Source organism: Bison bison, unplaced genomic scaffold (assembly GCF_000754665.1).
Source record: "Bison bison bison isolate TAMUID 2011002044 unplaced genomic scaffold, Bison_UMD1.0 scf7180017864181, whole genome shotgun sequence".
NCBI lineage: Eukaryota > Metazoa > Chordata > Mammalia > Artiodactyla > Bovidae > Bison > Bison bison.
Genome location: NW_011494753.1, coordinates 9,306,724 through 9,326,013, shown reverse-complemented (window position 1 = coordinate 9,326,013; position 19,290 = coordinate 9,306,724). Strand labels below are relative to the sequence as shown.

Below are 19,290 nucleotides of genomic sequence, written 5' to 3'. Positions count from 1 at the left end.
AAGTGAGGTTAAAAGTCCCCCACCTTCCATGGGATTCAATTTCTCACCCCTCCCTCCCATAAAGTCCTTCTGGCCCCATCTTTTCTTGGGTCCTGTCCAGCTAGTGCTGTGTCTTTAAGGAAGTTGAAGCTGCTAAAAGTGAGTGAGAGAGAGAGAGAAGAAAAAAACAAAAAATTTGGCATCTTTTCCCCCTCAAGTTTCTGGTGTCACTTATGAAACACGGGTCCTTGTTGCTGCAGAGAGGCAGTTTTGCTGGAAGGAGGGAGTAAACGGACTGCCTGGGTTCTCTTCCTGCAGCCTTGTCTCAACAGATGGTCTCAGGCACCCTGTCTGGATAAGGGCAGGCCCAGGTGTGCAGACTGAAGGTGGGACAGGGACCAGGCTGTCCCTTCCTCCAGCATCGTCATCTTCCCTTGGCCCTGCAGACTGTCCAGGACTAACTCTTTCTTTGTTGCTCATTGGTTCCATCTTAGAAGAAGCTCTGCTTGACTAAGAAAGAGTAGTTTGAAGGTAAGTCAGCGGCAAAAGGGCTCTAAGGTCCAGTGGGAGGAGAAAGCAGTCTACTGGGCACGGGGGCTGGGCACTTTCCTGTTGGTTTGGGGTACTCAGACAATCCCTTGCTTGGATCTGTTCAGGGGCCATGGATCCCTCTAACAACCACAGCTCTGGAAACCCCAGCAGTATTTGGGTTGAGCCACTGGCCTCCTCCAAGCCAGCTGAGAGGTCCTGGCAGGGGTTTACTTAGGCAGCTGCCTGGTGTAGTTTGGACCGAAAAGGCCAAGGGTGTGAGTCTGTAGAAAGGGTCTGGTGTGTGCTGTGGTCACGGCTGGTAGGAGCGGGAGAGCAGTGGGTGGGGCTCATGGGGGTGGTGTGCGCTGCACAAGGGGCCTTGTCTAGGCCAGGGGGCAGAGCATACCTTTGGGGGGCTCCAGGGGGAGGGGCTGTGGCCAGGATGTGGGAGGGCAGGAGGGAGGCTCTGCCAAATGCTGGGGGAGGAGGCGGCTGGAAAACAGATTTCAAGTCACAAAGTCAGCTAGGAGCCAGCCGAGGCAGGGAGAGCTCTCGGCTCAGAGAAGGAGCTGGGGTCCTCTTCCGTCCTACCTTCGCCCCCTCCTGACTGCGTGACCTCGGGCAAGTCCTGGACCTTCTGTGGGCCTCAGTTTCCCCTTCTGTAGAATGGGGGTGGTGGGCTAGGTGGTGTGGGGGTGTCTTATCTGGATTATGTGGGCAGGGCCTTCTGATGGGGAAGAGCTCTGTGTCAGGGTGCTGAGAGGGACAAGTGCCTTCTGTGGGTCTTTGGGGGTCACCTTGTAGGCATATCCTTCTCTGCAGGATGCAGGAGCTGCGTCTGCTGTGCCTGGTGGTCCTCATGGGCCTGGCACAGGCCTGTCCAGAGCCCTGTGAATGCGGGGAGAAGTACGGCTTCCACATTGCTGACTGTGCCTACCGTGACCTGCAGGCAGTACCATCCGGCTTCCCGGCCAACGTGACCACGCTGAGCCTATCGGCCAACCAGCTGCCAAGCCTGCCGGGGGGCGCCTTTAGGGAGGTGCCCCGGCTGCAGTCGCTGTGGCTGGCCCACAACGAGATCCGCAGTGTGGCCGCGGGTGCCCTGGCCTCTCTGAGCCAACTCAAGAGCCTGGATCTCAGCCACAATCTCATCTCCGACTTTGCCTGGAGTGACCTGCACAGCCTCAGCGCCCTTCAGTTGCTCAAGATGGACAGCAACGAACTGACCTTCATCCCCCGCGATGCCTTCCGCAGCCTTCATGCCCTGCGCTCACTGCAGCTCAACCATAACCGCTTGCACACGCTGGCCGAGGGCACCTTTGCCCCGCTCACTGCACTGTCTCACCTGCAGATCAACGACAACCCCTTTGACTGTACCTGCGGCATCGTGTGGTTCAAGACGTGGGCCCTGACCACGGCCGTGTCCATCCCAGAGCAGGACAACATCACCTGCACTTCACCCCACGTGCTCAAGGGCACGCGGCTGAACCGCCTGCTGCCGCTGCCCTGCTCCGCACCCTCGGTGCAGCTTACCTACCAGCCCAGCCAGGATGGGGCCGAGCTGCGTCCGGGCTTCGTGTTGGCACTGCACTGTGACGTGGATGGGCAGCCGGCCCCTCAGCTCCACTGGCACATCCAGACGCCCGGTGGCACCGTGGAGATCGCTAGCCCCAACGTGGGTGCCGATGGGCGTGCCCTGCCTGGTGTCCTGGCAGCCAGCAGCCGCCCGCGCTTCCAAGCCTTTGCCAATGGCAGCCTGCTCATCCCTGACTTTGGCAAGCTGGAGGAGGGTACCTACAGCTGCCTGGCCACCAACGAGCTGGGCAGCGCGGAGAGCTCAGTAAATGTGGCCCTGGCCACACCAGGTGAGGGTGGTGAGGACGCGCTGGGGCGCAGGTTCCAGGGCAAAGCGGCCGAGGGGAAGGTCTGCTACACGGTCGACAACGAGGTGCAGCCGTCGGGTCCAGAGGACAACGTGGTCATCATCTACCTCAGCCGCGCCAGGGGCCCCGAGGCTGCAGCAACAGCAGAAGGGGTCCCTGGGAAGCAGCCCCCTGGGCTGCTTCTGCTGGGCCAGAGCCTCCTCTTCCTCTTCCTCGCTTCCTTCTAGCCCCACCCCTACCTGGGGGCTTGTTGACTCCTGCCCTGACCGATGGCTGTCCCTCACAAGTGGTGCGGGGGCCTGGGGGTAGCAATTCTTGGAGCCTGCATCAGGGACTTCCCACCTTCCTACCTCCCCTTCTCATCCCTTCTGGGACACTCAGCAACCCCACTTCTAGACTTGCTCAAAGCTAGTGACTAGGATGGAATTGAATCCCCTAACTCACCGTCTACGGTGCTAATTGCTGCTAACCACACTGCACATGCTCCTCTGTCTCGGGGGTAGCATGCCGACCAGGCAATGCCCTAACCACCCAGGGGGAGCCCCACTGATGGACTTCCAGGCACTGGGACTGACAAGCTCTCAAAGGCTATCTATGGTCAGGGCCTGGGGCTTGGGGCTGGGCAGGGAAGTAGCCTGAAGCAGATTGGCACTGGAGATGTAGAATTAGGCACAGAACAAGTGGCTGGCGTGGCTTGGAGGCTCTCTGAACTGCTTGAGCTCCTGCTGACCTTCCGTGTTCTCTAACAACTTGAGGGCTGGGGAGTCTCTGCCCTCAGACAGGACTAGAAGGCCCAGGATGGTGCTCATCTCCAACTCTTCCTCCCTTGGTGTGCCCCTCCATCCTGGATTCCTGCCCTGCCTTCCTCTCCAGGTACACATCTATCGCCTGCCTTCCCCCACAACCTTGGGAGAGACTAGCCAGCCTGGGGGTGGCAGAGAAATAAATAGCATTTCTGATGCTCCCCTGCGTCTGCCTCGAGTTTTGTCTGGATCTAGGTGCCCTGCTGCCTCCAACCCTGCCCCTTTCCAGATTAAAGGGTGCTATGCTTAGGGACAAGAGCCTGTGAGAGCTCTGAAGCCCCTGACCAGAGCCCCCAGAACTGCTGAGACCAGCAAAGTGGAGACAGGGAGGCCCAGGAACGTAGGGTAGCAGCTGTGAGACTTGGAGTCTGGCCAGCCCCCCTTCCCCCTCCTTCTACACACAGTATCTCCCCATCCCCCGTCAGCTTGCAGCTCCCGCTGAGCTGCTGTCACCAGAGCACAGGTTGAGGATGACTGCACCTCTGATGGAAAACAGGTCGAGGATGACTGCACCTCTGATGGAAAACAGCAGGATGGAGCCAAGTCCCTCGTGCTGTGTTACCTTGGGCGAGTCACTGCCCATCTCTGGACTTTGGTTTCCTCAGAAAACAAAGGATGGGGTAGGACATGGTAATGTCAAGAGTTTCGTTGACTCTGAGTATCTAAGGCCTTATAATCCTAACCCAACGTGGACCCCTTGACATCTCTGGCTCTGTTCACCGCTGAGCAGGCTTGGCTTCTTGTAGGATGTGGGCCTAAGATCTGAGTCGGGGACAGCTGGGGAACATTTGTACCCTGACTGAACTAGCTACTCGCTTGTTTTAAAGTCACCTGGGGCCCCCGTACCCTCAGGGTGAAGCCGGAGTCTCTGGTCAGACATTCCTGGCCCCTCTGACTGGCTCTCTGAAGTCACCCATCCCCACCCCTATGGGAACAGCTAATTGTTCCTTGAACGCTCTGAGATGTGTAATCCTCTGTATATTTACTTACGCTGCTCCATCTCTCTGGACACCCTCCTGCTTGTCACTTGACTAAGTCAGCTTTTGAGACTCAGCTTAGGTACCACCTCCTCCAGAAAGCTTACCTGGATGCTTTTCCCTCACCCCACAAACTGGACTAGGCCCCCTCCTCTGGCTCACATAGCCCTGAGTGTCCAGTGTCCCAGCCTGATCACACTCTCATGACTCTGCTTCCATATTAAGGACAGACGCTGTCCACCACAGACACAGGGCTAGGAATACATTTTTCAGTGGGCTTCGGTGGGACCATCTCTGCCTCCCTTGCCCTCTTCCTGGGCACCCTTGAATGTGGGTTGGAGCTCCCTGGCCCCGCCTGGCTTCCTGCCAGTTTGAGGCTGTAGTTTGGGTTGGGAATGTGGTGGGGGGTGGTCTTCACTAGCTGTACAGACATTTCTTGAGGCCCCACAGATCCGGGTGTGTGGGTGGCCACATTTGCCCCACTCTTGGTAGCCCCAGCCCCACAGTAGTCCCCACCTCAGCCAACCCCCAGCAAGAGAGGGGGACCCCCTCAGCAGCGGGGGACCCCCTCAGTGGCCCTTCCCTTTCTAGGCCAGTCTCCTCCCACCTCCGTGTGTGTGTGTGTGTGTGTGTGAGTCACTCATTCTTGTCCAACTCTTTGCCACCCCATGGACTGTAGCCCACCAGCCTCCTCTGTCCACGGAATTAGAGTGGGTTGCCATTTTCTTCTCCAGGGGATCTTCCTGACCCAGGGGTTGCACCCCAGTCTTCTGCATTGTAGGCAGATTCTTTACCCTCTGAGCCACTAGGGAAGCCCCCCACCCCAACCTCCATACTCTTATTCACATTACTTTCTCCTGAAATCTCTCCTCCTCCCCAAATCCTGCCCATTCTAGAAGACCCAGAATCAGTCCTACTTCCAAAGCCCACACTTGCACAGCTCAGGGGTGGCACCCTGGGTCCCCAGTGTCTCCTCCACCCAAAGGGATGTGGCCACGGGTTCCCCTCTGCCCTCTCCACCCAGCCCAGCATGTGACCAGAATACCCCAACCCCACCCAAGCCCCACAAACACAGTTGATTCACTGAGAGTCCGGGTGGTTTTCCCCACATATCCCCCGCCCCCACCCCCCACCTCAGGAGGACTGCTTCTCAAGCACAAGTTTATTACAGAGAGCACACTAACCTCTTTCATAATCTCTAAGGGCATACCAACTACAAAAATATCAGGTTCTCAAGTGTGGCCAGCTCGGTGTGGGGTCTGGTTGAGCCATGACTTTGTTGTGGGGTAGGAGCCCATGGCTTCCTCCTGGGCTGCCTTGCAAGCCATGAGGGCCCCCAGATGGAGACGGGCAAAGCTGCAAGAGACAGGAGGCACTGCATCTCGTCATGGTGGTGAGGTCCATCTGAAGCTGAGGGGGCCAAGCTGGAAAGCTAGGCTGTCCTGGCCTGAATCGCCAACCCTGGTCAGGAGAAGACTTCAGGGAAGCCTGGAGGCTGGTGGCAGGGCTGGGCATCAGGAGGGGCCTGGACCTGCTTCCTGGGCCAAGAGGCAAAACCACCACTCGCCTTCTCCAGAGCCCTCACTGGCTTCCCAAGGTCAAGAGGGGCAGACCAGAGCCTTCCCGAGGCTCGAGGCTCATAGTGCTGACAGACTTCCATCCAACCAGAGCAACCCCCGGCTGGTCCCGCTAAATCCCCAGGACCTGCAGGCAGAGCTGGGGCCAAGCAGAGGGCTGCCATGGCCATGGTGATGATGCTGGGAGAGCCGGGAGGGACGGGCTGGGAGGCAAGGACACGGCAGTGTGGCCTTCCCCCAGCCTCAGGGCTGGGCACCGTTGGGCCGGGCACCTGGCAGGGCTGTCTTCCGGAAGGCCTGCAGAGCTGGGTTGTGCAGCAGCGTGTACGCCAGACCCCAGCGAGCCCTGCCTTGGCGGGCCCTGGGCCCCGCTCCCTTGGCCACCAGGTCCTTGGTCTGTAGCAGCTGAATCCCTGAGAAGAGGCCTTCTGTGGGTCACTCAACAAACACCCAGCCAAACCCCGCCCTCCCTCCGCCACCCCAGCACCAAGATGGGGGCAGAATCTGAAAATCGCACATGTAGAGTGGGGGAGGTTGACGAGACAGGGGCTCCGGGTGCTATTCACAGGGTGGGAAGCCGGGAGAAGTGTGGGGCTGCAGAAGGGGTTTGTTCAAGGTCAGATGCTCATCCTCTGGATGGCCGATAGGAGAGAGAGAGGAGGAGCTCTGTGGAGGCAGGGCTGGGACAAGGGACTGGAGCCAGCTCAGTGCTCCCCTCCCTACTACACCCAGGCTGCAGGGCAGGGGAAGACAGACTGCTTAGGAGAGCAGGGGTGGCCTGGGTGGTAGGGGTGACAGAACCCCTTGGCAAGACAGCGGTCTCATTCCCCAAGTGAGAACTAAGTGTGTGCACACACGTGACAGACGGTGTGTATATGTTAGTATCAAGGAAAAAGTTACCCTGAGACGGACCAGGAAAATTCTCACTTCTTCTCTCCCACAGGCAGCCCAGAGAGGAAGTGAGCATTTTCCTGGCTCTCTCTCCCTTGCCTGCGTTGGAGAGGGGGGCGTGCCTTTCTCCTGGGAGAAGCCAGGTGGGTTCCACTTCCCCCCATCCCCAGTGGAAGGGCGCACCTTCCTCTTCCTCCCCCAGTCTGAGGCCATCCTGGGGGGTCGCGCGGGGCTTGGGCCTCTGAGTCCGCAGAAGCAGGGCACAGAAGGCCGTTGCAGCTGGGTGTGACTGGCTGGCCTCCATCCTCAAGAAGTTGCAATATGTGTGGTAGCCTGTGTGGGGGTGCAGCGCTAGTCGGGGAGGGCCCAGACGGCCCGTAATACAGACCTGGGGAGTGTCCTGCACACCCTGCATGTGAGCGCGTGGCCCCCTGCACATACCCACGGCTCAGGGTTACGGACATCCTCCGAGGAGACTAGGTCAGGGCAGAGCCTCCCTCCCTGCTTGGCCAGCCTGAGCATCCCCCACCTTCAGCTCCTGCCCAGTGACCTTACCGGGGTCAAGAGTGGCAGCTCTAAGCGGCAGCAGGCTGAGGTCCATCCGGCCAAGGTGGACGGCATTGTAGAGGGCGGAGAGGAGCACTCTCCAGGCGGCCACCATGGCGCCCACCAGCACGTTGACGGGGAAGAGAAGGAAGGTGGCTGCATAGAGTGCTCTTCTGTGGGCCAGGAGAGGAGGGCTGAGGCAGGTCCCCACACAGAGGCCCTTCCTCGGGTCAGTGTCAGACTGAGATGACCACAGCTGCCGTGTATTTACTGAGCACACCTCTGTGCACCCGCCCTGTGCCTTATGTCTGCTCTCTTAACCCAGCTCACCCATTCCCCCAATCTGGGAGGCCCAGACAGATGGGGTGACTTAGCTAAGGCTGTCTAGCTGGTCAGTGGAAGATTTGGGGCTTCACTCCAGGTCCACCTGGATCTTTCTATGATCCTGGTGTCTCCCACCTCCCTCCTCTGGGTCCCTTGTCCACAACTCTAAGCCTCTCCTGGGGCCAGGTTCTCCCACAGCCTAGCAGAGAAATGACATGGCTATTAACCTCCTTCCTGCAAAGGGCAGAGCAGGGCTGATCCCCAAGACAGGGAAACTCGAGGGGGTATTTCTGGCCCTGTGACAGGTAAACAGAGGCATTTTTGAACTAAGCTGGGCCACAGCCGCCTCTCTCTGTGGATAAGGCGAGCTCTTTCTACCATCCACCGGGGTTCCCTGTTAGAGAAAGGGGAAAGACGGCAGTGGAGGGAGAAGGGGACAGAAAGGAAGACAGGGAAGAGGCGGCCGAGGGCCTGAGGGAGCCACAAGCCCAGGAGCCAGCTCACCGGTTGGTCAGCCCCGGGCGTCCATGGTGAGTGTCCAGGAAGGCCCAGTGGGCCGCTGCGTTCTGCAGGGTCACAGCCAGGGCCAAGGTCAGCCAGAAGGGCCTGTGGGAGGTGAGGGGATGGGGAGGGTGTCACTGTTAGTGGCCCTTGGGGAAGGGGTCTCAGAACCCTCAGCCCCTTCCTCACTCACCACGAGGACTTCAGGTAATGGAGGAGCAGGAGGTTCCTGCCGTGAAGCATGGGCATGAACACCAGGAAGGCCAGGGTCAAGGTCCCCAGGAAGAAGAGGATCTGCTGTACCAGGAGTCCTGCCAGCAGCGGGAGGAGGGGCGCAGGCATCAGGCCACCCCCTCCATTCCCAGGCACTCAAAGCTTTGGCATCGAGTAGACGCGGTTTCAGATCCCTGCTCTGCTGCTGTTTAGCTGTGCCACCTTGAGCAAGTTACTTAACCTCTCTGAGCCCTGGTTTCTTCCTCTGTAAAAAGGGGAGAGCGGCCCCTACCCAGGAGGGCCGTGCTGAGGCAGCAGTGAGACAAAATCTGTGGCCACTCTTGGAAAACCAGAAAGTGCTTTGCAAGTGTTATTTTCCCCCCAATTGCTCCTGCATCCTTGAGGACAAGACAGTATTTGAAATTAATGTTTACATTCCTACTGGCCAGAGCCTGGCCCATGGTAGGCACCTGAAAGCTGTCTATTGAAATGATGGGCTAATTGTTGACCTAGGATGTGTACAAAAGGGCTTCAGAGGCTTAAAGTTTACCAATTCAAGGAATTATGACTTTTAGTGCTAATAGTCCCTCTACCCCTTTATCATCTTTTCCCACCTTACCCAGAGAGATGAGAACTGAAAGAAGCAGCAGGAAGGGAAATCAGGTCCTTGCTGGCTTCAGCCCGCTCACATTTGAGAGGACTTTGCTCACTGCAGTGCCCAAGGGAAGAATCAGAAACTTGGAGCATGGAAGCGTCCTTGAAGTCCATCTAGTCCAGTTCTCTCAGAGTAGGACCCCCTTTGCAGCCCCCAATAATGGCCACATAACCATGCTAGTGGAGGATGGGGAAGCCTGGCATGATACAGTCCACGGGGTTGCAGAGAGTCAGATGTGACTTAGCGACTGGACAATATCAGTCATGCTTGAATACTCCCAGTGACAGGGATCTCATTACCTACTGAGAGCCCATCATGACATAGCCCTCCCTTACAAAAGCAGGAATGTGCCTCCTTCAACTTTCCAGCCCTGGGTCACCCTCTGTGCTAACACCTGGAAGCACCCAGGAGCCAACCTAGTGATGGATATTCTTTTACCAAGGGCTCCCGCACCTATCCCCTCCCTCTCATCCCACCTGCGTGGACTCCCTGAGGGCAGGGGAAGCAAGGTGGCTCCTTCCTTTTGCTTTTACCCCAGAGCCAGCCCCAGCACAGGCAGACCCGCAGGCGCAGCCAAGACCTGCCGCGCACTCCCTCCCCTACCCGGCCAGCGTCTGGGGTTGGATGGAGTCAGTGCTGAGGTCAGGTGGATCGGGCAAGGGGGGCTCACCAAGGCAGGTAAAAGCAGTCTGGTAGGCAGTGAAGCTCATCCAGCAGAATATGGCCTGGCGGGAGGGGCGGGGGCTCTGGGTCAGGGGGCCTATGTCCAGGGCGCCCCCTCGGTGCAGAGCTCGCAGGTTGGTCCTAGGGTGGGAAAGAGGAAGGCAGGGACCTCAGGGAGTGCACATGCTTCCTTATTCCCAGCTCTGGGCCGGCCTCTGGAAGCCCAGGGCTGTGGGAGCCCAGTGGAGCCTACTAATCCATCCTGGGAGGTCAGGGAGGGCTTCCCAGAGGAGGTGATGCCTGAGTTGAGTCTTAAAGGATGAATAAGAGTAAGCTGGTAGGGGGTGGGGCAGGGAACAAGGGAGACAAATTAAAACAGAAGACTCAACCTGAGCCAAGTCAGGAAAATGAGACACAACAGTAGGGATGGAAAATGACTTGCAGCTCAGCCACCAGGGCAGGAGGCCAGGTTCCAGGTAGGCAGAGGCTTGAGAGCCTTAGCCACCTGACAGGAAGAGCCAACTCATTAGAAAAGACTCTGATGCTGGGAAAGATTGAAGGCAGGAGGAGAAGGAGGTGACAGAGGACGAGATGGTTGGAAGGCATCATTGACTCAACGGGTATGAGTTTGAGGAAACTCTGGGAGTTGATGAAGGATAGGGAAGCCTGGCGTGCTGCAGTCCCCAGGGTTGCAAAGAGTTAGACACGACTTATTAACTGAACAACAACAACAAGTAGCACCAACCCAGTAAGAAAAGATCCTGGAGCAGGAACCCTGAGGCCTGTTCAATGCAAAGCACGGGGACCAGCTCCCTGCTAAGTCCCTGGCCCTCCCCTTCCCACCCACCCTACTCCCAACCAGAACCTTCTCTCCTTCTCTGCTCACACTTCTTCAGTGCTCCTTACCATTCACCATGAAAGGGCGAGGTAGGCGGCGTGGCATTCAATATCCACAAGAATCTCTCCAGTGCCCCAGGCGCCAGCCGGCCCACCCCCTCACCCACACTCACACTTGCTCTTGCTCACGCAGCTCCTCCCGCCCATGGCACCCTGCCTCTCTCGTCTCCCCGTAGGATGCCAGCTCTCCCAGGTAACCCCTCCTCAGAGGACAAACTCCACACTTCAACCCTTTATCAGCCGTGCCCTGCGTTACTCAGGGACATTTCTCCACCCAGACAGGGACACCCCACCTTCTCCGCCCCCCGAAGGGCAGCTGGCCTCAGGGACAGCTCGGTCCTGCAGGCATTCTCCTCCTTCTAGTCCCAAGATTTTCCCCTCCTGGGTCAGGGGTCCTGCAGGCCTGACCTCGCCCCCACATCTGTATCAGGGGGCGTCAGAGCCTGAAACTGACCTGTGTGTCACCAGCGAGTGGACCAGCATGAGGAAGGTCAGCAAGCAAGACAGCACCAAGGCCGAGATGTAGCAAACTGGAAGGCCAGAAAGAGCAAAGTGGGAGGTCAGGGCCTGGGCTGGGTCTCCTGGGAATCTCCGAAGGGCTGTCGAGGGACGGCTGCGTGGGAGTTCCCCCCCCCCCACAGCCACACTGAGCGGAGGCTTCTTGTCTCTTTTCCTGTTCTCAGATCCAGTGTAAGTCGACAATTTCTGTTGGCCCATACAGCCAGGTGACATCTGATGGCCAGGATGGGAGAGGCCAGCTCTGAGGTTGCAGACCTGGCCCTCACCCTGGTCTTGCTGCTTCCACTGCTGCGTGGTGCCCAGTGAGGGACTCCATGGGGGTCTGCCTGGTGTCTGCCTCCAGCTCCATGACCTCCTAGCTGTGAGGCATCAGGAGACCATTCCATCACCCAGCCTCAGCTTGTCCATACCAGGCACATCGCTGAGCTGCCCATCTCCCAGCATATTGTGAACCCTAAAATCCCATCAAGGCCTGCCTCGGTGGCCTTGGTTCAGAGCACAGAAGATACGAGCACCCATCAGTGTGACCTGAGTCCATCAGAATGAGGGACATAACCACTGCTACCCATCTCCTCAACTCCCCATCCACCCTGGCCAGGAGTTCCTTGTATCAGCAGCAACTGGGAGAAAATGCATGGTGTGTTGTGAACAAGCCTGGTCTTTAAGCACAGCAGGGCTGCAACCCTTCCACCCTATATCCACAGCCAGTCTCACTCAGTACCCTCAGAACCACCCCACGGGAGAGGCCCAGGGAGACGTGGGACACACAAAGAAGCTGAGACTCAGAGCTGGTGGGCTTGACCCACCAGCCACACTGCTTAGAAGTTATGGAGCAGGTTGTACAATCTTTTGATCTAGGATAAGCCTGGGAGGTCTGCACCCTGATCTCAGTAGTCATCTGAGGGAAGTGTTCCTGGTTCCCATCAGAGACTCAGGAGGGGAGTAAACACACGCGGGAGAGGCAAGCACTGGGTCCTTGCAGCCACAGGCTCTGTGGGTCTTATCACTGACAGCATATTAGGATCACCTAGAGCTTTTCAGTTCCCATGGCCCAGGGACTTCCAGTGGCCCAGTGGTTGAGAATCTGCCTTGCAATGCAGGAGACATGGGTTTGATTCCTGGTTGGGGAACTAGGATCCCACATGCTGCAGGGCAACTAAGCCCATGTACCACAAGGAAAGATCCTGAATACTGCAACTAAGACCCCACGCAGCTAAAAAAATTAAAAATTTTTAAAATTCCCATAGCCCAAGCTGCACCCCAGAGCAATTAAGTCAGAATTTCTGGGCATAGGAATCCAGACCTTAGCCTTTGGGAAAGCAACCCCAATAATTCCAACGTGTACTCAGGGTTGAGAACCACTGAACTGGGTTTGTTTTTTTTCCCAAAGTCAGAGCCTTAATGATTTCTTTGAATCAACAGTTGATTGAAATCCATCAGGCCAACCAGCATGCGTACAGCGACTGCTACAAGTGGTTCTCAAACTCAGTCTTGTATTTGAATCATGGAGAAGGCTTGTCCAATCACAGAGGCTGGACCCTGCCCTCTAGGTTTCTGAAGTCTGACTAGAGCCTTGGGATTTCTTAAAAGTTACCAGGTGATTCTCAGGCACAGACAAGAGTGAGGATGACCACTACAGAAACCTGGGGCCACTGTGCCTGCCCCTGGTTCAGTCGTGCAAGGAGGCAGAGGGGGGCCCTTTACTGAACATAAGGCTAGAAGAAAGCCCTGGGCATGCACAGCTCTGCTCCGCTCCGTCTAGAGCCCTGCCCTCCTAGAGCCAACACGGTGCCAGCAAAGATACACTCTGGACTGTCTCTGCCAGGAGGCAAGGAGTTTGCCTGCGGAGCCTGCCAAGGTGAGCGAATAGCTTAACTAAGGGGCAGAGTTATCTGACCCTGACCCCCAGCCTGGCCTTTGGTCTCCAGGTGTCTATCTCTTGCTCCTCTCTCCCTCACTTGGTTCCCTCCTAATCTTGGTACTCATAAAATCTTCCTGCTCTTCGCTTCCTCTGGAACTCTGCACCTTCCCCCTTCCGGGCCCAGGTTTTGTGGGTCAGTCTGTCTCCCACACCCGATCAGGAGTCTCGAGGACAAAGATGCCCTTAGAACTTCAACACCCATCTTACAGGTGGGGAGACTGAGATCCAAAGGCATGAACGGCTTGCCCAGGGCACACAGCTGGTAAGTGATGGAGCACAATTCTAATCTAGCTGGCCTGACTCAGTGCGAGCTTTCTGTGAAAGATGCCAGGCTTACGGTCCAGGTGTTGGGTGGGTAGCCCTAAAACAGGCTCTCAAAGCTCAGAAGACATTAGCTTCTTAGGCTGAGAACAGACGGAAGGGCCCCAGATCTTATCTCAGTACCACCCCTGGCTTGCCTTGTGCTTAGGGCATATCCCTAAACCTCTTGGGCCAGGCATATCCCTAAACCTCTTGGGCCTCAGTTTGCCTTGTCTGTGAGCTGGGAAGGTAAACACTGATCTACTTAACCCCCGCTTCCAGGGAGATTCAGAGTGGGAGCATTTGGGCTTGGAAACTGCAGCACGTGATTATAAGTGTCAAGTGTGTTGAGTAGAAACCAAATCCCCCGTCCTAGACATGTCTGCCTCTTGATTTCCTGCTCTGTGAGAGGAGATCAATGATGCTGACCCAACAGGGCTGCTGTGAGCAAGGTCTGAGCTTGGATATGGACTGATAAGGGTCATGTCTGCTCCTGCCTGTGGCTCAGATTGCAACCAACTTGGAAAATCTTGGAGATGTCATTTTCAGCCCCTCCAAAGCTTGTCACCTGTGGGCTTCAGCCACAGTTCCAGGACAGATTCTGGTAGGGGAGCAGATTCACTCAGGAAAGTGGTGGTCAGAGAAGGAAGCAGTCACTGCACACACCTCTGCCCACCCCTACTCCCTCCCTGATGGTCTTGGTAAGGAAGAGCCGCAGAGAAGTCATACCTCCATCTGCAATAATGGCAGCCTAAGCCCCAACCATCACATGTTACTCCTCAAGAGCCAGGGTGCCTGTGCCAGCCAGGGACTCCCTAGCCAGAAGAGAGTATGGGCCACATGACCTCTGACCACCAGGCCCTGTCTTAAGGTGGTGGATAGTTCCAGCCTGGGTGTTAGGAGACTTTGCTCTTCTCTTGGCTCTATTTTGGCCTGGCTGTATAACCTCAGACTAGTTCTTCCCCTTGTGTTAAGTGAGGATGTGTCTCCGTCTCCAGCATAGGGCTGTGGAGATGAGGCAGGTGGGTAACAGGGCTAAGGGCTAGAGGAGGCATCAGACCACAGAATTGGGTGGGGGGCAGCTGGTATAGTTTTGGAGCCCAGGAGCTCATTGTCAAGGGAATGAAGGAGAAAGGAGGGACCTTGAGGACAGGGATTGGGAAGAGAGAGCATTCGCCCTTCCTGACCCCACCCACCTGCCATAGGATTAGCTCAGAATCCTGGCCCGCCATCCCGCCACACTGCCCCTCTTCCTGCTTCCCTCAGAGCCCACGGCTGTCCCCTCAGCTCACACACACCATGCCCTCCTCCGCCTCCACCCCTGCGGAGCAGGGCAGAGTTGCTGGGGGTGGGGGTGCTGGTGGGGGTGAGAGATCCCACGCAAGCTGACAGGGGGCCAGTGAGATGACCCCTTCAGGTCTCAGAGACTCAGAACTGGAAGCTCCAGCCTCCCAATTTGTGGATGAGGCAGCTGAGACTCACAGAGGGGACACCCAAGGCACCCCACGTGTCTGTGGCTCCTGGGACAGAGCTCAGGCATCCCAGCTTGGGTCCCCACTGCAGCACCTTGTGGGGTCCTGGGAGGCCTCACCTTCTAGAGCCCACAGGTGGTGCTTCACCAGCTCCACCACCTCCTGCCTGTCCTCTGAGAGCACGATCCCAAAGCCGGCCAGCAGGTAGGAGACGTCCGTGGTGATCCCCGCCCTCACCTTCTGGATGGTGGGTACCACGCCCACTAGCAGCAGCAGGGCCACCTGGAAGAACCCTGAAATCAGGGCGGCAGGGCCTGGCTGTGCTCACACCAGGCACTCCCATCCCAGGAGAAGTGTTTTCTGAGACTTCAGGAGATAAACTCCAGCAGCCCATGGGTTGCAGCCAGTGCCCATCACTCATCACAGTGTTCTTATCCATCTCTTAGAGCAGCATCCTCAAGCCTCTAATCAGCATGTTACAGATACTTTAGCCTCATCGACCCTAGACACGCTTTCAAGCAACACAAGCGCACATGTGCATCTCTGAATCGTTTATCTAAATTTAGTATGAAATTTCCAATTTTTCCATGTTGGAGAAAGCAGTGTCCCATAAATGAGCACAGGCATTGAAGCTAGCCAGACCCGGATTCGATTTGGCTACCCTGAGATATTGGCTGTAGGAACATGGCCAAGTCAAATTCATCTCTCAGCCCCAATTTCCTCCATCTGTGAAAGGGAGAAGACTCATACCTACCTCCCAGGATTTTCCATTTTTTTGTCTCTTTTAGGGGGAGGGGTGGTGGTGGTGGTGGGGATTTATCAAACATACATTATTTCACTAAATCTTCCCAACTGAAAGGAAGTATTTCAATTTCTTCCATTTCACAGCCGAACTAGTGGGTTCAGGGATGTTGAGTAACTTGTCCAACATAACTTGAGGTAAATAAAGGAGCGAGGATTTAAATCTTTGTTTACATGACTCCAAAACTCATGCTCTGACCCTGTGTAAGCCCAACAAGGGTCAGCATCCCCTCCCTTCTGGGTAGGCCAGCATTCCCAAGATGGCCAGAAGCAAGAGGATAGGATTGTGGGTGGGGCTCTTGGAGACTTGAGCGGGGGAGCCTAAGTCATCTCAGGGCTGGAGGTTGGGAGCAGGGGTCCAGAGGCAAATCGCATGACAGAGGCAGGACATACCTGGTAGATGGCCGTCCCTGTCAGGGTGACTGAGAGCACCAGCTTCAGGGGGAGTCGGAATCCTGCAGTCCCCAAAAGGATGGGCATGGTGAACCCCAGCACCACCCAAGCCCCGGAGCCCCCTCCCACCCAAAGGACCCAGGAATAGGACCAGGGCTCACAGGATCCTGGACCACCAAGGCCAGTCAGGGGCTTCCCCTTGTCCCAAGCTGGGGTTGTTGCTCCTGATGACAATGATACTAAAGGTAGGAGCTGGCTTTCTACAGCAGCTGCTCTGTGCGAAGGAAGGGTGAGGTCACCTGTCACTCCTGACCTCAGCTCCCCACCCCATACCTCGTTGTGGAATGTAGACGGAGTGTCTGAAGTACATCCAGGCCTGGGATGCGAAGCCACGCTTGCAGGTGTGGGAGCTGAGGAAAGACCCAGGCGGGGGGCAGCTCTCAGGAGAGGCTCCTGCCCTGAGCTTGGGCCCTAGGGTCCGGTTGATTCTTCAACTCTGCCCCACCATGGGGCCCAGTGCCAACCTCCCAAACAAACCTGCCTGCCCAGGCCTGTCCCCCAGCCCAAAGGATGTGCCTGGCACCTCACCTGCTTTTCAGCTTCTTCTGGCAAAGGAGGGTCCTCAGATATTCTTCAGAGTAGCTGCTCTGCAGCCCCTGTGGGGACAGAAGGACAAGAAGATGGGACCTGTCTTGAGCCATCCCTGGGGCCCTCGCTCAGGGTACCACGGTGGGCACCCAGTAGGTGCTCCATACAAACCTCTTGGCTGTGGTAGAGTACAAAGAAAGGGCACCTTGTGGGGATAAGGGCCCCCCATAGCTGCCCTCCCCTCCTCCTTAAATGAAAGACTAATCCGTCTCCTAGCTAAGAACTCTCAGTGCTGGCAAGTTTTTCCTAAGGGTTATTTCCAACCCTCCCCGGCTTTACTCAGCCTCTTCACATCACTGCTTTCCTCCTGGCTCTCTGGCCTTTGCTAGCTGAGACGGGGGTAAAGGGAGACTATGTCCCAGGAGTTTATCCCTGACCAGGAGACAGGCTGGGCCGTTTTGGGTCAGATGCCCCAGGCCTCTGCTACTCCGGGGAGATCACAAGGGTGACCTGATTTGTCTAAGCCACATTCCAGGCCTTAAGCTGCCTGCCAAGTGGCAGAGGCCCACAGTAAGATGCGGTGAGCCCCTGGCCCCTGACCATTTGGAAAATATAGGCCAAGTCACCCATTGCCATGGGAACCCTGGGATCCAGGGCAGGTGTGGATCAGCTCAAAGAATGACTGTGTCCTTTGAGGATTAAAACTCTTTGACTAAGGGCCAAAGAGGATTTTATTTCTCCTAAGACTTCCCAAGAGGAAAGGCGTGCAATGGAAGGAGAGGCTGAGAAGATCCCCAGGCGAGGAGGGAAGGGCCTGAGCAAGGCAGAGTCGTGCCTGGCGTATCCTGGGGAGCCGCTCCCCTCCTCTGAGCGTCTGGAGGACAGTAGTGACAAGTACTGAGGACCCTACTGCTAGCCTGTGAGCATGAAACCTGCAGTCAAGTGGGCCAGTGGGGATCTGGGGCCACCCTGGAGCCGCTGAGCCCACCTGCCTCTTCTCCCCTCTGTGGGGACCTCACTCCTTCTCTGGTTTCAGTCCCAGCCCCTTTTGAGCTCCAGGCCCAGGGTCCAGCTGCCCACCAGACCCCTCGGCACCACACACGCACAGGTGTACATCGTCCCCCGCACACCTGCTCTCATCTAGGGCTCTGTATGTCGCCAGGAACTGGCACCACCACCCACCCGCTGTCTGTCCTGGATGCCACCCTTCAAGCCTTTCCTTCAACCTCCCCATCTGCAGAGCAACCAGCCTTTTGCATCTCTGTGGGGTACTTTCCCTCCTCCCCTTCTCTCACCAGGAAAAAACTTGACCCTTCCTCCACCCATGCTCTGGGATTGCAATTCTCATACTGCACTGTAAGTATATCTCTATATCCATTGCCCCCAGCACGCTGGGAGCCCTGGAAGTCCAACACAGGTCACCCAGCTGAGTCTACAGTCCCAGCCCAGGGCCTGGCATAGTATAGGTGCTTGGAGAATGAGTATGATTGCTGTATCTTGTAAGAATTCTCCCTTGCCATGACATATTCGTCCACACACCCACCTACCCAAAACTTCAGAAGTATTTGCTAAGTGTCTACCATCTCTACCATCTCTACCATGATGCTGGGAAAGTTTGAAGGCAGGAGGAGAAGGAGGTGACAGAGGATGGGACGGTTGGATGGCATCACTGTGTCAATGGACACGAGTTTGAGCAAACTCTGGGAAATGGTGAAGGACAGGGAAGCCTGGCGAACTGCAGCCCATGGGGTCATAAAGAGTCAGACACGACTGAATGACTGAACAGTAACTCATGTGCTAAGACCTGCCCGATGCTGCAAATCATGCAAGAATGAAACAGATGCACCCCATCTCTGCAACTCATACTCTTTGGTATGCCTGCAATGCCTTTCTTTTTCTCTCCCTACTCCAAATCTTCCCTGTCCTTCAGCCCCTGCAATATCTACTTCCTCCAGGAAGCCCTCCAAGCATGACTTAGTTCTTCCAGCCCCGCCTTTATCCAAAGTTATCCAACCTAGGGTTGATTCATAATGCAATTCTGCCCTGGGTGCTCCCTGAATCATGTCAGCATCTGCAGAACTTCTATTAGGCCCAAGGCCCTGGCCTGTCTCATTTCTCCAGCTGGATCCTCCATGTTCCAAAAATAGAGCTACAAGTTCCCTGTCTTCCAGCCCACTTCTCCTTTGATGAGTCCCCACTCCGCAAACAGCTCGGTGTCCCAGGCATCCTGGGTGCCAGCCGAGGGCCTGGCTTGGCCTTTGCTTGGGGAAGGAGGACTCACAAGTTCCTCAGCGACTCAGCAAATGTTTTCTGAGCACCTGTTATGTTCTAGGCCCTACACCAAGCATGACCACATGTAGGAGACCAAAAGACCTGGGTGAGTCCAAGGTGTCTTGAGTGCTGCGTACAAGCCCACCCCAGCCCTGCGCCTTTACCTTGGAACCCGTGGCTGCCCCGTGACCGAAGCTTCTCACTAGCTGCACTGGGTACCAAAGGCTCAGGAATCCGAGGCCCAGAAGGAGAGGCAGCGAGGCCAACAGGGAGTAGTACTTGTAGATCTGGAGGGACGGGCAAACACCAAGACACATCTACCTTCTGCCTCATTTCCCCAGTCAAATCATTTCCCCTCCCAGCTCACAGGGGCCCCTGACAGTGATCGAGGGTGCGTGGGAAGGCTTCTGCTTCTATCACTATCCTACAGCCTAGGCCACTTGGCACCGACTGCTACTTCTCCTTCTCTGGCCCCACAGAGGTGCTTGCCCCTCCCCAGGCCCCTAGATGCCCCGGGCCCTTTCAGGAGCCAAAGGGAGGATGTTTTGTGAGCCCCTCCTACCCATCCCAGGGGACTGCCATGGG

General features: G+C 56.6%; 2 protein-coding genes across 8 annotated transcripts in view; one reads left to right on the top strand and one right to left on the bottom strand.

Annotated features, from left to right (window-relative positions):
- Positions 1–203: 203 nt before the first annotated feature.
- On the top strand, positions 204–3,358 carry ISLR (immunoglobulin superfamily containing leucine-rich repeat). Of its 2 annotated transcripts, none has more exons than XM_010843369.1 (2): positions 204–510; positions 1,333–3,358. In XM_010843369.1, the coding sequence occupies exon 2, from the start codon at positions 1,334–1,336 to the stop codon at positions 2,618–2,620; it is 1,287 nt and encodes a 428-aa protein (XP_010841671.1). In that variant the 5' UTR covers positions 204–510; position 1,333; the 3' UTR covers positions 2,621–3,358. The 2 variants fall into 2 exon arrangements, with proteins under 2 accessions (XP_010841671.1, XP_010841672.1); XM_010843370.1 differs by lacking the exon at positions 204–510 and adding an exon at positions 994–1,131.
- A 1,962-nt stretch (positions 3,359–5,320) lies between these two features.
- The window catches only part of STRA6 (stimulated by retinoic acid 6), a 43,684-nt gene continuing 29,714 nt past the window's right edge, over positions 5,321–19,290 (bottom strand). For all 6 annotated transcript variants that reach the window (XM_010843366.1, XM_010843364.1, XM_010843363.1 and 3 more), the window contains exons 8-19: positions 18,870–18,992; positions 16,435–16,502; positions 16,180–16,256; positions 15,847–15,908; positions 14,772–14,934; positions 10,895–10,970; positions 9,551–9,684; positions 8,206–8,323; positions 8,016–8,117; positions 7,197–7,360; positions 6,825–6,974; positions 5,321–6,163 (exon numbers count right to left, since the gene is read on the bottom strand). In XM_010843366.1, coding sequence (XP_010841668.1) covers positions 5,994–6,163; positions 6,825–6,974; positions 7,197–7,360; positions 8,016–8,117; positions 8,206–8,323; positions 9,551–9,684; positions 10,895–10,970; positions 14,772–14,934; positions 15,847–15,908; positions 16,180–16,256; positions 16,435–16,502; positions 18,870–18,992 — 1,407 coding nt within the window. In that variant the 3' untranslated portion in view covers positions 5,321–5,993. The remainder of the gene's footprint in view (positions 6,164–6,824; positions 6,975–7,196; positions 7,361–8,015; positions 8,118–8,205; positions 8,324–9,550; positions 9,685–10,894; positions 10,971–14,771; positions 14,935–15,846; positions 15,909–16,179; positions 16,257–16,434; positions 16,503–18,869; positions 18,993–19,290) is intronic.